We start from the raw sequence: 15,161 nt of genomic DNA, 5'->3' as shown, positions 1-15,161 counted from the left end.
ACTCGGTGCTGATCTGAAACTTTTGAATGCGTTTTAAAGGGTTAGGTGCAGAGGGTCTTGCTTTGCATCAGTTTGTAGAGGTCAATGAATTGTAATTTGTTGTATTGGTCACAGGTAATTTGCAAGAAAACACCCCCCCCTCCCTAGTTTCCAATAAAAATTACAAAAAGTGGCACTTGCCCATGAAAACGAGCTCTCATTGTAATTTGCTGCAGATGGGTTGTCCAAGTTACAGATAAATGATTGAGATTGCAAATCTAGTAGATTGGCCACATCTTTTAAAACACACTTAAAAGGAAAGCATCTAAATAACCTGTGGCATACCTTTTATTGCTCTTTTTTAGGGAAGATCAAGCCTATTAAGACACAAATAGTTTGAATACTGGAGTTATAACAGCATTAGCTAAAACAATATATTATGTAAAGAAGCTTAACAACAGTTACATTGGTCACTGTGGGATTACTGTGCAGCATTTTCTTGCCGTTTGGCAGCTGAAGGTCTCTTCTGATTGTATCTTCTATGCATCCAGATAATTGCAATGACCAGACCCAGGAAGATAAGGGTTTTCAAGGCGAAAAGCCCATAAATCAGGTATCTGTGTAAATGAAACAGAATCATAACCATAGTAATACACCACCCATTTGACTGGGTTGCCCCAGCCATTCTGAGCAGGTATCATATAATTGCTGATAGAAGAAAACAGGACTATTTCCCACCATTCTCTAATATAGAAGCTTTGTGGATTAACACACCACAGCCGGTGCTCCCATGAGCCTTTCTGAGGGAATCGACTCAAATGGCACTCAAGGGTGGCATCTGGGTGCTGCACCCGCCTCCCTCCTTGCTTGTAGTGGCAGTGCCTCCTCCTCCCAGGGACACGACTTCAGGAATATAGGAAAACCAGGAGGAATGGCAACTGAAAATGATGGAATGTGCAGAGTTAGAAGGCATAACCAGCAGGGTCAGAGAACAAGATGATCAAGTTTATAAACAGGAATGGAAAGTTTTTGTGGAGTATTTGCATATAATTGTAAGAAAGTGAAAACACTAAGCAGGGTTAATTCAACAGTCTGATTTTGATTGCGGTAATATGAAAAGGAGGAGAAATTGGTTGGTTGGAATAAAATAGTCAGTAAGAATGGGAAACTTAAAAGACCCACGGAAGGGGAAGAAGGGAAGTTGATGTATTATTTTATAGGTGGTTGTTTTATTTGTGGAAACTGTATAATTGAAAACTTAATTTAAAAAATGAATTACAAACAAGGGAAACAGGTCTTGCTAGCCACCAGGGGGTGGCAGCATGAAAACCTTTTAGAGGTTGCTGAGCCAAAATATCAGTGATATGACATGTTTACACAAAGGGAATCTCAATACTTACTCTGTTGGAATAGGGCTGAAGCCTGATTGGTTGTTTGTTTGTTCTGGTTTGGTAGTTATGAGAAAGAGATCAGGTTCTGACTGCCAGCTAATTGCTGTTGTTCCTTCTGAATCTGAGGAGGAAGCTGAACAAAGATGAAGAAATGGACAGCTTCAGACACTGAACTTCAGAAAATGTGACAAGAACTTCAGAAAATGTGAAGAGGGACTGGCAAATAAGGGATACTTCCAGTCAAACAAAACAAGTGCCAATGGTCAGATGACTTCCTGGTACAACTAGACTTCTCCGCAACCCTTCCCATCTGCAGGGAGGTGAGACCAATTTGAATGGTCTGCCTCTGCCACTTAATGGATCCAAATGGCTTCAAAAGAGTGATAGGTGCAGTGCTTTTTTTTCCCTTAAGAAATGTTTAGGGGTACTCTCATTTTGACTCAAGAAAATCACCATTTTAAAGTTCAAATCGGGGGAAATACATACAGTAGCTAAATGGATAAAAGTACTGTACAAAGATTCACAAAATGTTTAGGAGTATGTGTACCCCTGCGTCCCCCCAGAAAAAAAACACTGGGTAGGGGAGACATTATTATCCCATGCTGATGGCCTCTCAGCTGATACTCTGGTGACCCACTGAAATGTGTAGTTAACCAGGGTTTTAGACCGTTAACTCTGAAGTGCCCTCTTCGATTGCATGGAGCTGGGATGACCATGTGGTTTTCCCAAGGGCTGAAGGCGATGAAACGATCTCTGAGAGGACTAGGGCACGGATGGGGGAAAACGTCCTAAATTGGACTGAATATAGGTTAGAGCTCATTGCAGAGCCTACCAAATCGCAATAGCGATGGCAAAGAAGACCCTTTTCACTGTCTCTATGGCATCTGCAGAAAGCGGTTCCAGGAGACTCTTAGGTGGTTTGTAGTCTAACAGAACCACCTTTGCCACTGAGGTCCAAGAAGGACTCCAAAATGTCCCCCAACGATTTTGCAAAGCTTTTTGCAGATAAAATCACCCAGATTCAGAAAGAGGTAGGCGCCACTGTGGTAGCAGGGCTGAGATGGGAGAGTTTCAGCGCTCTGTCTAGTCAAGTTGTATAAGATCAATTTCAACCTGATTACCTCTGAGGAGGTAGACAGTGTGTCTGGATGAGTGAAACCTGTTGTCTTGACCCTTGCCTATTCTGGCTCAGAAAGCGAGCCTGAGACCCTACCTGCCTGCAGACTGTCTTGCCAGAGTGGTGCATTCTTTGGTTATATCTCCAGCTTGGACCACTGCAATGCGCTCAAGGTGACTCAGAAGCTGCAATTAATGCAGAATGTGGCTGCCAGATTGGTGACTGGGAGCGGCTGCTGGGACTATACAGTGGTACCCCGCAAGACGAATGCCTCGCAAGATGAAAAACTCGCTAGACGAAAGAGTTTTCCGTTTTTTGAGTCGTTCCGCAAGACCAATTTCCCTATGGGCTTGCTTCGCAAGACGAAACGTCTTGCGAGTTTTTTTCCTTTTTCTTAAAGCCACTAAGCCGCTAAGCCATTAATAGCCGCTAAGCCTCTAATAGCCGTGCTTTGCAAGACGAAAAAACCGCAAGACAAAGAGACTCGCGGAACGGATTAATTTCGTCTTGCGAGGCACCACTGTACTGTATAACATCTATCCTGAAAGACCTTCATGTGACAAAGGCCTTTGAGAACAGAAGCAGTAAAGTGCTGGAAAATGCTGGAAAGTGAAGATTCATTCTTCTAGCTGACTCATTCCTTATACAAATATTGTTTCAATTACAGGAAGTAACATGGAGCCAGGAAGGATAAATACATGGGCTCAGTGTGCTCTTTACTACTTTTTATTTTGCTCTCTTCCATTATTGTTGGTACAGTGTTTGTAAAGAAGTCTGTTTGCCTCAGTAAAGGTTTTTTTACTGTGAATTTTGACCCTGCGTTTTGACTTCACTGTGCGACAAGACCTACATTAGCTCCCAGTGTGTTTCTGAGCACAATTTAAAGTGTTGGTTTAAAGCCCTTAATGACTTTGGCCCAGTATACCTGAAGGAGTGTTTCCGCCCCCATTGTTCAGCCCAAACACTGAGGTCTAGATTCAAGGGCCTTCTGAGGGTTTCCTCATTGTGAGATGTTAAATTACAGGGAAGCAGGTAGAGAGCCTTCTCAGTAGGGGCACCCTCCAGTGAGATGTCAAAGAGATAAATAATTATATGATCTTCCGTAAACATCTGAAGGCAGCTTGACTCTGAATTCCAAATGAGAATGATTATCCTTGATAAAAAACTCTGCTAGCAATCCTTTCTTCTTCAGATCCTGTCGTCTAACAACTATTTTACAATTGCTGTGAACACAATTGATGCACTGGAGATTTTTTTCTTTCCTCATTCCTGCATTTCTATCATTACAAACAAGGAGAGGAGGAGGAGGAGGAGTATTTACCTGGAGTAACTGTCACGTTCACCCTGTGTCTGATATTGGGCAAGAGACGTTCTATAACACAGTAATAAACACCGGAATCATCCAGATTCAAACTGTCCATGGTCACTTGAAAGTAGTGCTCTTTTTTATTCTCTCTGAGGGAGACTCTGTCCATGTTCACCTTTCCATCTGATGATATTAAACTTTCGCATGAAGACAAAAACATGCCTTCTTTCATTTTGCACCAACTCTTAGTGTTATCTTCAAAGGTTTGTTGATAACGGCAGCGCAGAGAGAGAGATTTCCCTTCATATCCATGCACTTCAACTGGACCAGTCAGTTGCCATGTCTCTGGGGGAAAGAAAGAGAATCATTCATTGGAGTCAACCATGTTCCTGGTGTTGTCAGGCTACAGGGAATCTAATCCCCCTCCCTCATGGCTGACAGCCAGAAATGGGGAAAATAAGACGTTCTTACCAAGGTATTTTATTCAATATTCACAGAGAGAGATGCATAATGCCACCCCTTGGATAATGGCTTTGCTCTGAGTAAACTCCTCCATCTCTTCTATTATATGTCATCCCTACGTTGGCTGATCTGTGCTTTCTGCCTCTGAGCTTTCTGTTGTCCTACTCTAAGTGCCTGCCTGGACCTGGGAGGGGGGCAGTTCTGGCATGCTCAGTGGTGTTGGAGGGGGGGGTGGTCCGCCCCGGGTGACATCCTGGGGTGTGTGTGTGACATTATCTTTGCAAGTATGTGTACACTTACCCAGCAGTAAGCACCTTTGAGGTTAATGTGCATAAGGTCACATTTATTCCCTCTTTTGAGTTTCCTGTAGAACTTGGAAATGGGACTCACCTGGGAGAACAGTAATATTTACACGGAATCCATAATCAGAGCCAGCTTTTTCTATGCCACACCAGTAAATCCCAGCATCTTCCTGTGTGAGGTTCTCCAGTCTGACTGTCAATTCCAAACGAGAATGATTATCCTTGATAAAAACTCTGCCAGCCGTCCTTTCTTCTTCAGATCCTGTTGTCCGAACAACTATATCACAACTGCCCCATGGACTTCCTTTGCACCAATATTTTGCATATTTTCTAAACCCAGCATCATATCTGCATCTCACAGAGAGTGACCTGCCCAAAAATCCACTCAGTGCTTTAGGACCAGTCAGATCAGACATGCAACCTGAAAAACAGAATAAACCTGGAGTGAGGTATTAGCTCTCCAACTAGTATGCCTCTTGTATCATGGAAAAATATAAAATTACACATCCCCCATGTCGCTTGTTAATTCATAGGTTACTGCATCCATACAGACCACATTCCCAGCACCAAGAGCCACTTTGTCAGCTTCAAAGAGCCTGCCACTGAATTCTAACTCCCAGGAGCCCCTGTTGAAGCATGGTCAGATCTGGGAGGGATGCGGGAAGGGAGTGACTCTCCAAACAGATAACATGATGGCAAACCACAGCCATATGAAATGGCCACTGACCAACCAAGGACATATACAGCAACAATCTGGGGTTGGGAAACAATGCACCAACACTGTAGCACACTTTAGGGTCAGGGGCCCATTGTGGAAGTGAGCGCTGTTCACATCTGTGCAAGCATGGGCCCTAATAAAAAGTTAATAAGGTACCAAATCCATCTCTCAACTGAGAGGTTTAAATACTGGAACAAGTCTGCTCTTAAGTCCTCAAAGATTGGGCAAATCAGTAAGCAGTGGGGTAGCTCTTCGGGAACATTGAACATTATGTACACATGGGCAAACACTCTTCCTAAGGAATCTGGGGATAGCATTCTTCAACTATGGCAGCGTGCATTGACTGGAACTACAGAGAAGCCCTGCCCTCCCCTGCCTCTGATCCTACCCTCTCCTGCCACACACAGCTCATGTCCCTTTATGAAGTCTTTTTTTGTAATTCAGTACTTGTGCCCTCACTACCATCCTTCTCTTTTCCTTACCTGGAAGCAGCACCCAGGTGAGGAGCATCCAGTTCCTCCAGAGGCTCATGGTGCTGTTGTCTTCCCCGCTCAAGGGACCTGGAGGGAAGCCAAAGTCTCCCAGGAAACTCACGGAGAGAAGAGGGGCACTACAATGTGTTGGAATCCAATTGCCAGAATAAGCTCCGGCTAAATGAAGCAGAGCTTCGGAAAGCGAAAGTAGGAAGGATTTGATGTTGCATGTTTGATGGGCAAGACTGTGGTTAGTGTTGTTCTGCTTTTATGTCCGGCACAAGCAGAACAGAAAAAGAAAGAGCAGCTTCAGTGGGTCAGGCCAAGTGTCCATCAAGTCCATTCACCCCTCTTGGTGTGGCGTTGTGGCAGGATGGTGGAGGTTCCACTGGAGCCCTGATGGGGGAACTGGAACTGCCGTGCCCTTCCTGATGAACTTATGCCCCCACCACCTGTCAGGAACTGGATCTTAGCTTGCACTCTGCTTTGGTGAATGGGGATGCAGGCTGGGACTTGGGCTGTGCCAGGGGGCGGAGCAAACAGGGTGGGAAGGCTTCCTTCGGTTCCACCCCCTTGCCCATTTAAGCAGCTTGCACCTGGGGCACTACGTTCCTTCATTGGGTTTCCCTGCCCGCCTACCCTCGGTTTAGGCTGATAGTCAAGGACTTTGCTGCGACTACGGTGGTCGCTGTCCTTTAAGGGGCCAGATAGGAATTTGCCCACCGGGCTAATTGGCTCTGACCCGGTGGTTTTGCCTACCTCATAGCAATTGTCACAACTGGTTGGGCATTGGACCAAGACTTTGTCTTGGATGGAGGGGAGGTTGTAGTCTCTGCCTGCTTCTCCAAACGCTGGGGTATCCAGTTAAAGGGATCTGGGTGAGTGGCCATGTTTGCCTGCCCAGGCAGAGCAAGGGCCGAAGGCACTCCCCAACACAGGAGTCCCTTAGGGGGTCACCCTATTTGATGTAAGTCTTAGTATTGGGACTGACCACGCGTCACTTCTGGCAGGTGGGCCGGAAGTATTTCAATTGCCCAAGCCCAACCTCTTTCATCTGTATTCAATAAAGCTGTGGCCTGTTTTGACCCAAAACCAGTCTTATTGACCTCTTATGGGGAGCACCATGCTTGGGCCTGCAAGTCAGCATTCTGTTTCTGAGGGTGTCCAGTCAGATAGATGTCTCTGGAAAGTCCACAAATGAGCAGTTACACTTCTCTGAATTCTGTGCTGCAGTCCTCTGATCAAACAGTGCTTACAAAAAGGTACATGGTAGAGGGAAATGTGGAAAAAGAGAATAAGTTAGTGAAAATAACGCAGAAGAATGAATTATGTTAGGAGAATTTGCTCGCAAAAAATTGTCTGAATTGCATACAAAAATGTGTTTATTCAGAGAAATTAGCCTCCATGACCAGTCCGATCAAGGCGCATCCCCTAACTGGGAGCAAGCGCAAACACACGTTGAAGGGTTATAATAATCACAACAGTTTATATGTGACAATAACAGTATTTGATATATGCATTGGGGGCTGGGGGTGGCCACAGCAATGGAAGACTAGGAAGAGGAGGTGAGCATCTAACAGTGGCAGTGAAGGGTAGGGGTCACAGGAGGTAGCACTGGGTTTTTTGCCTCTAGCAGCAGAACATCCCGCACTGGACATGAACTGTACAATTATAAACACCCCATAAGCAAATCACAAGAACTTGCTGGCTGAATGTTTACTTGTTTATTTTACAAAAAAAATGTATTGTTGATTGTAAGAAAATCTAAGTGGTTTTCCAAAATATAAAACAGAACATTTAAGTTATCAATAAAACCTAGTAAAAAAAAACTTTTCCAAACTCCCTTCTTACTGTACCCAAACCTTGTTTTAAACTGCCACTTTGCCTCAGTGTCGACCCCTGTTCTCTGCCCAAACTTCTGCCATGGTTTGCAATTCCCACTTTTTAAAAAATAAGCACCCTAGTTGCAGGGAATAATGTCCTGAGGGGAACTTTGAGTATCTTGAAAGAAAGTACAGAAGGAGAAAAAGATACTATACTGAAGTGTTGGTGTCAGTTGGCAACTTTATTATTTTAAGTTTGAGGGACAGAGAAACTGAAAAGAAAATTGGTTTGCTGAGTGATGGCAATATGATGTTCATGAATATGAAATCCAGCTCTCTTTCTTTTTTAAGGAATTTTGTTGACATTTGCCATCCTTGCAAATGATGATAAATGTTGGGTTCAAAATAAACATATCAAGGTTAAATTCCCATGGAGACTGCAACTTCCCACAAGGAATTCTCACTTGTTACATTGGTCACAGGTAATTTGCCAGAAAACATTTCCCTCCACAGTTTCCAATAAACATTGCAATAAGTCACACTTGCCTATGAAACGTAGCTCTCTGAATTTTGCTGCAGATGGACTATCCAAGCTACAGGTAAATTACAGTGGATGCTCAGGTTGCGGACGTGATCTGTGCGGGATGCATGTACCCGCAACCCACAGCTGCACATCTGCGCACGCGCGGGTTGTGATTCAGCGCTTCTGCGCATGCGCGACCACCAAAACCCGGAAGTAACCCATTCTGGTACTTCTGGGTTTCAGCGGTCCATAACCTGAAACAACACAACCTGAAGCATCTGTAACCCGAGGTATGACTGTACTGAGATTGCAAATCCAGTAGATTGGCCACATCTTTTAAAACATTGTTAAAAGGAAAGCATCTAAACAATCTGTGGCATACCTTTTATTGTACTTTTTGGGGGAAGATGAAGCCGGTTGGTACACAAATAGTTTAATGTCAACTAGAGTTACAAAAGAGTGTTGGCTAAAACACAATATATTATGTAAAGAAACTTAACAACAGTTACATTGGTCGCTATGGGATTGCTGTCCAGCATTTTCTTGCCACATGGCAGCTGAAGATCTCTTCTGATTGCCTTCTATGCATCCAGATAATTGCAATGCCCAGACCCAGGAGGATAAGGGTTTTCAAGGCGAAAAGCACATAAATCAGGTGCCTGCATCAAAGAAACAGAATTATTATTATTATTATTATACCCTGCCCATCTGATGGGGAAAGTTCTGGTACTCATCACTTGAATGTCCGAGCCATGATGCCTGTGCCAGCCAATGAGATGGGTTGCCAGGTGTTACTGCTGGCAGACACAGCATGCCAATAGCAGACAGCAGGCCTTGCTGGCCTTACCTTTGGTAATGGCACCAAACAGAGTCTGCCAGCCAATGCACTTAGCACTCCATCTCACAGCTCATTTTTCCATTTGGCAATGAATTTTTAAAGAGATCCTGGACTCATCTATACAGCTGCAAAGAAAACATTTTAATGTGTTGTAATTTGCCATATACAAATGTTACACTAGATGGCGAGAGTACGCTATGCAAAATTCAATTTATTTTTCAAAATGTTGTTGTTTTTAAAAAGCATTTTCACAGCGTTTTTTAATATGTATGTAGATTAAACCCTTGTTCCCAATGCATTTGACATCTCAACCACGGGAGGTTAGTTTCAGAGATATCGCTCGCCCGGAGGTGGGTTGTACTTGCAGGGCGAAGGGGAGAAAGAGAGACCTTAAAAGCTTTTAGAGGTTGCTGAGCCCACAGATCAATGATCTCACGTGTTTACACAGAGGGAATCTCAAGACTTACGCGTTGTCAGTAGTGTTTAGGGAGGGATCAAGGTCTGTCTGGCTGCTAATTGCTGTTGTTTCTTCTGGATCTGAGGAGGGGAGTAGAGAGGGTGAGAAATGGACAGTATCAGCAGCAGTTGTGGAAGAGACACTGAAGAGACCGAGAACTACAGAAAATGTGAACAGAGAACTGGCAAATAAGTTCATGCTCCCAAATGCACGAGGGCAGCTTCAGTAAACAAGCTGTGATATGTTTTTAAGAAATTTGCCACAGAAGTTTATGCAGCCCACGGCAGGGCATTGGCTAGGCCCATCTGGATCCACCCAGACCTGATGGTCCTGAGCACACCCAGCTCTCTTGCAGCCCTTCAAACAGCCCCACAACACCTAGGAACATGGGAGAGGTGGTGGAAGCAGCATCTGCTGCCTGTCTCTGGAGTCATTCCTGCGACCAGCATCCCTGTGAGCTTGTTCTGTGGTGTTTGGAACGGTATGTTTGTGTTTTTTGGCTGCTCATGGCCTCAGCTCTGCTTCTGGTGATATGTATCTTGTACTGGAAGAAGCAAAGATCACCAGTGTCAAAGCAGTGATTCTTCAACATCAGCTTTGTTGCACTGGTCATGTTGTGTGGATGCCTGATGATCATCTTCCAAGGCAACTTCTCTATTCTGAACTTAAAAATAGAAAACTTAATGCTGGTGGTCAACAAAAGAGGTTTAAAGACTCTCTCAAGGCAAATCTAAAAAAATGTAGTATAAACACCAACAACTGGGAAATACTGGCCTGCGAACGCTCCAGTTGGAGAACAGCCTTTACCAAAGGTGTCATAGGCTTTGAAGATGCTCAAACTCAGGACAAAAGGGAGAAATGTGCTAAGAGGAAACCCTCACCGTGATCAACTCCTGCCCAGAAACCTTTGTCCCCACTGTGGAAGGACGTGTGGATCTAGAATTGGCCTCCACAGTCACTTACGGACTCACTGTTAAAACCGTGTTTTTGGAAGACAATCTTACTCAGCTACAAGTGATCGCCAAAGAAGAAGAAATTGGGGTGCTTGTGGGGTGTGCATGTTGGGATATTGCCAGGGAGACAAAGTCCATCATGACTCCACGTCGTCTCCGGACGGCCATCGATCTCCCACAGACACGCAGTATCAGCAATTAGCGACATGAGCTCCAGAAATAGCTTGCCACATTCCAGAACTGATGCACGCTCTATCAGCAGATAATGCACAGTGAAAGTTGCAGTCAGGAGAGCATTCTTTACAAGTTTATTCAGCGTTGGTCAGAACAAAGAAAAAACATGACTGCCTGCTTCAGTGTCTCCGGCAGAGAGAGAGAAACGAAAGCAAAGACACAACATAAACATCCTGTGAAACAGGAAAATACGCAGGCTGTGACACAAACATCCTGCTCCCTTTTAAGGTGGAACGGAAATATCCTAACAGTGCAATGCGGGTGTGCTGCGAGGCACGGGGTGTTCTGGGTATGTTCAACCCACACTTGTTGTAAAGAAAGTACACAGCTGAACCAATGTTGTTGAACAAAAACAAGAAGGTGAGAACATATGTGTGAGAGGCTAGTGATGAAGCACACCTCAGGAGAAACAAAATGTCTGCTGCAGTGCGACAGAGATTTTATGAGGTTTGTTGGGATCACACAGTTTAGTTCAGTTTTGTCTTTTAAATATATTTGGTTTGGACTTTCCAGTTGCCTCAATCCATGGCAAGCAGGGCCAGTCCAGGATGTCTTGCCACTTGAGGCAAAAAGCCTCACTGCCTCCCCTCCTCCAGCCACCACTCTTTCCAGATCTGAGCCCCTGCCGTGATGCCTTGGCTGCACCCCTATCCCGGGTGTGGTGAGGATGCTGTGGCAGCAATGTGAGCATAGCATGGGCAGGGAGGGTGCAATAGTAGTGGAGGAAGTGAGTTCCTCAGGCCTGGATCTGGCGCCTGAGGTGATGGCCTCACCTTGCCACATATAGGCAGGCTGGCCCTGTACAAAACCCCATAGTTGGGTTCAGAGGCACCCTTAGAACAAGCTGGTGACATGAAACAATTTCTTGGGCAGGTAATTCAAGTGGGAGATCTGTTTCCCTGCCTCCAAGCGCAACATTTCCTCCCAAGTCGACACTTTTACTTGGGATGGGAGAAATCCAAAGCCTGTCATGGGTTTCCTCATATGCTTATATGGGGCTACTGCAAAGTCAACCTGAGGATCTGCTGCATTGCAGGTATGTCCTTTGGGATTCTGAATTCTACCCCAGTCCGTTCAGGCAACCGTGCTGGCAGGGGAATCTGTGGCAGGAGACAATTCTGCAAACATAGGTTTCCCTAATGTCAATTTTACATCTGCATCATGAAGTCCCAAAAGTAAGCCTTGTTTCATTTACTATTATTTACCTGCTTAACGGGCCATGTAATATCCTTTTGGAAAGAGAAAAATTATCAATCTATTCACTTCCTATCTATTTTTAGTATAGAAGTAGCACCTCTCCTTATCTTTGCAAGTCTTTGCACACTTACCTGGGAGTAAGCCCCTTTTGGGTTAATGTGCATAAGGTAAAGGTAAAGGGACCCCTGACCATTAGGTCCAGTCGTGACCGGCTCTGGAGTTGCGGCGCTCATCTCGCTTTATTGGCCGAGGGAGCCGGTGTACAGCTTCCGGGTCAAGTGGCCAGCATGACTAAGCCACTTCTTGACGTGCTTTCGAACTGCTAGGTTGGCAGGAGCAGGGACTGAGCAATGGGAGCTCACCCCATCGCGGGGATTCGAACCGCCGACCTTCTGATAGGCAAGTCCTAGGCTCTGAGGTTCAACCCACAGCGTCACCCCGTCACGCTTATTCCCTCTCTGATGTTTTCTTCCCCTTTTAGCTGTATTTGGCTTTCGATTTCCCTGTAGGGCTTGGAAACAGGACTCACCTGGGAGAACAGTAATATGTATACGGAATCCAGGATCATAGCCTCTTTTCTTTATGCCACACCAGTAAATCCCAGCATCTTGCTGTGTGAGGCTCTCCATTCTGACTGTGAATTCCAAATCAGTATGATTGTCCTTGATAGACATTCTGCCAGCTTTCACTTCTTCCTCAGATCCTGTAGTCTGAACAACTACACTACATTTGCTCCATGAGCTTCCTTTGCACCAATATTTTTTATATGTCTGATACCAATATTCGTATCTGCACATCACAGAAAGTGACTTGCCTAGAAATCCACCCAGTGCTTCAGGACCAATCAGTGCAGACATGCAACCTGGAAAACAGAATGAACCTGGAATGAGGCACCACCTCTCCAAGTAGTATCCCTCTCGTATAGCAGAAAAATATAAAATTACACATCCCTGTGTCCGGATGAGAACTGTGGCCTTGGCATTGAGGATGCATGGAAGAAAAGAGACAGTGTTAATAATGTTGTTGCTCAGATGGAACAGGTTGTGTTCAACCAGTTCTCCATGGGGTTGCACACCCTCTGAAGGAGAATTTTGGGAGTACTCCCTTGAATCCATTCCTGTCACTGGAAGCCAGGACTGCCATCAGCAGGCACCCAGGACGTTCATCGAAAAAGCTTTTTATTTTTTATTAAAGTACAGGCAACCACTGATTTTTGCGTTCTGGGTCATCATGCACGATGGTAGGGCATTCATCAGCTTGCTCCGCCCCATTATACCCTGTTCCACCACCCATACCGCCCCATTTCCAGACACTTCTGTGTAGCTGTGATTTGAGTCCAATTGTTGCGTACAAATCGGTTGTTGCCTCTATACCAGACAGCCATAAAGAAAATTAGAAAGCATAATGTGGAGGCAACACCTAAGGTGTAGTAGGCAGATACAGTGGTACCTCGGGTTACAGACGCTTCAGGTTACAGACTCCGCTCACCCAGAAATAGTACCTCGGGTTAAGAACTTTGCTTCAGGATGAGAACAGAAATCATGCAGCGGCAGCTGGAGGCCCCATTAGCTAAAGTGGAACCTCAGGTTAAGAACAGTTTCAGGTTAAGAACGGACCTCCAGAACGAATTAAGTTCTTAACCCGAGGTACCACTGTACAGAGATGCTGCTTATGCAGCTTAATCCAAGCCAAGCCAGGTGCACTTAAATCTGGAGCAAGCCCTGAAAGATGGGCCTGGAAGGTGACTTTGTGCTCAGCGCTCTGGGGAAAGGCACTCTGGACCCCCTGCTGCAGGATTGATAGCTCTGGAAGGGATGTGGGCGGGGGGGGGGTGACTCTCCAAAGTGAGAAAAGGTGGCAAAGCACATCCGTATGAAATGGCCGCTGAACACCCAGGGACACAAACAGCAACAATCTGGGGGTGGGAAACAAAGCACCAATACTGTAGCACACTTTAGGGTGTGTGGGTAGGTGTGTGTGGGGGGGTGCCCATAGGAGAGGTGAAAGCTGGTCACATCTGTGGAAGCATGGGCCCTAATAAAAAGGGAATAAGGGAATAAGTTAAAAGTCAATAAGGTACCTAATCCATCTCTCAACTGAGAAGTTTAAATATCTGAATATTTGCTCTTAAGTCCTCATAGATTGGGCAAACCAGTAAGTAGTGGGGCAAATCTTCAGGCATATTACACATTACAGTGGTACCTCGGGTTAAGAACATAATTCGTTCTGGAGGTCCGTTCTTAACCTGAAACTGTTCTTAACCTGAAGCACCACTTTAGCTAATGGGGCCTCCTGCTGCTGCCGCACCGCCGGAGCCCGATTTCTGTTCTCATCCTGAAGCAAAGTTCTTAACCTGAAGCACTATTTCTGGGTTAGTGGAGTCTGTAACCTGAAGCGTCTGTAACCCGAGGTACCACTGTACTTCCACAAACTCTCTTCCTAAGGAATCTGGCAATAGCGTCCTTCACCTATGGCAGCGTGCCATAGACTGGAGCTGCAGGGAAGCCATGCCTTCCGCTGCCTCTGATCCCACCTTTAATTGCCATACACAGCTCACGTCCCTTTATGGAGTCTTGCTTCACAACGACCACCTTTCTCTGTTCCTTACCTGGAAGCAGCCCCCAGGTCAGGATCGTCAAAGTCCTCCAGAGCCTCATGGTCCTGCTGTTTTCTCTGTTCAAGCTAGAGGGAGCTGGAGAGTAGCCAAAGTCTCCCCGGAAGCTCGCGGTGGAGGAAGAGGGGCACCACAATGTGTTGGAATCCAACCGCTGGAATAATCTCTGGCTAAATGAAGCGGATCATGAAGCAGAGCTTCGAAAAGTGGAAATAGGAAGGCTTCTATGTTGTAGGTTTGATGCGCAAGACTGTGGTTAGTGTAGTTCTGCTTTTATAGCATGCGCAGGCGGAATGGGAAAAGGAAGAGCAGCTTCGATGGATTGGGTCAAGTGTCCGTCAAGCTCTCTTTCCAAGAGCGGCCAATCAGATGCCTCTGGAAAGTTCAAAAGTTAGCATATTTCTAATAATACCAGATGCTCCGCCTGGTTAGATGGTACTGGATCAGGAGCAGGCAGCCAGATGCCTCTCAAAAGTTCAGAAGGAGGAATGGAAGTAATATTCATTGTTTAGCATCAGGTACTCAGGGATAATACTGCCTCTGTATAGGGAGGTTCCATTTTTACTACAATAGTTAATAGGTATTGAGGAGGCTTATTTTACCTTAACATATCTTATCCTTTAAAAAACACACACGTTCTAGCATGATCACCTTAAGTTGCCCTTTGAATCATAGGGGGAAGTAGGATCATGACAGTTTCTACAGAATATTACAACATGTCATAAGTCCCAGTGGAGGACTGAAAAGTCTCTGTTTCCAACTACAGTGGTACCT

At 45.3% G+C, this 15,161-nt stretch overlaps 2 protein-coding genes across 2 annotated transcripts in view; both read right to left on the bottom strand.

The window, feature by feature from the left end:
* Positions 1–306: 306 nt before the first annotated feature.
* The window catches only part of LOC310672612 (polymeric immunoglobulin receptor-like), an 84,290-nt gene continuing 69,435 nt past the window's right edge, over positions 307–15,161 (bottom strand). The window contains exons 2-5 of the mRNA XM_083430078.1: positions 4,646–4,978; positions 3,809–4,138; positions 1,380–1,503; positions 307–596 (exon numbers count right to left, since the gene is read on the bottom strand). Of these exons, the coding sequence (XP_083286204.1) occupies positions 461–596; positions 1,380–1,503; positions 3,809–4,138; positions 4,646–4,978 (923 nt within the window). The 3' untranslated portion in view covers positions 307–460. The remainder of the gene's footprint in view (positions 597–1,379; positions 1,504–3,808; positions 4,139–4,645; positions 4,979–15,161) is intronic.
* On the bottom strand, positions 8,465–14,621 carry LOC310672624 (CMRF35-like molecule 3). Its single transcript, XM_083430102.1, has 4 exons — positions 14,382–14,621; positions 12,303–12,635; positions 9,400–9,469; positions 8,465–8,753 (listed from the first exon to the last, which is right to left on the bottom strand). Exons 1-4 carry the CDS (start codon positions 14,428–14,430, stop codon positions 8,612–8,614), a joined length of 594 nt encoding a protein of 197 aa, XP_083286228.1. The 5' UTR covers positions 14,431–14,621; the 3' UTR covers positions 8,465–8,611.

This window comes from Podarcis tiliguerta, assembly GCF_965153285.1.
Source record: "Podarcis tiliguerta genome assembly, chromosome: 2".
Taxonomy (NCBI): domain Eukaryota; kingdom Metazoa; phylum Chordata; class Lepidosauria; order Squamata; family Lacertidae; genus Podarcis; species Podarcis tiliguerta.
Note: the sequence above shows the minus strand (reverse complement) of the source record. Positions and strands in the feature narration are given on the sequence as shown.

What these genes read in the sequence shown, in the direction of transcription:
- LOC310672624 (XM_083430102.1), bottom strand. Translation starts at nt 14,430, where the DNA reads ATGAGGCTCTGGAGGACTTTGACGATCCTGACCTGGGGGCTGCTTCCA. An exon ending in GACCTGGGGGCTGCTTCCAG is followed by an intron (nt 12,636 to 14,381) that starts GTAAGGAACAGA and finishes TCTGTTTTCCAG; the next exon opens with GTTGCATGTCTGCACTGATT. An exon ending in CTAAACACTACTGACAACGC is followed by an intron (nt 8,754 to 9,399) that starts GTAAGTCTTGAG and finishes TCTTTGATGCAG; the next exon opens with GCACCTGATTTATGTGCTTT.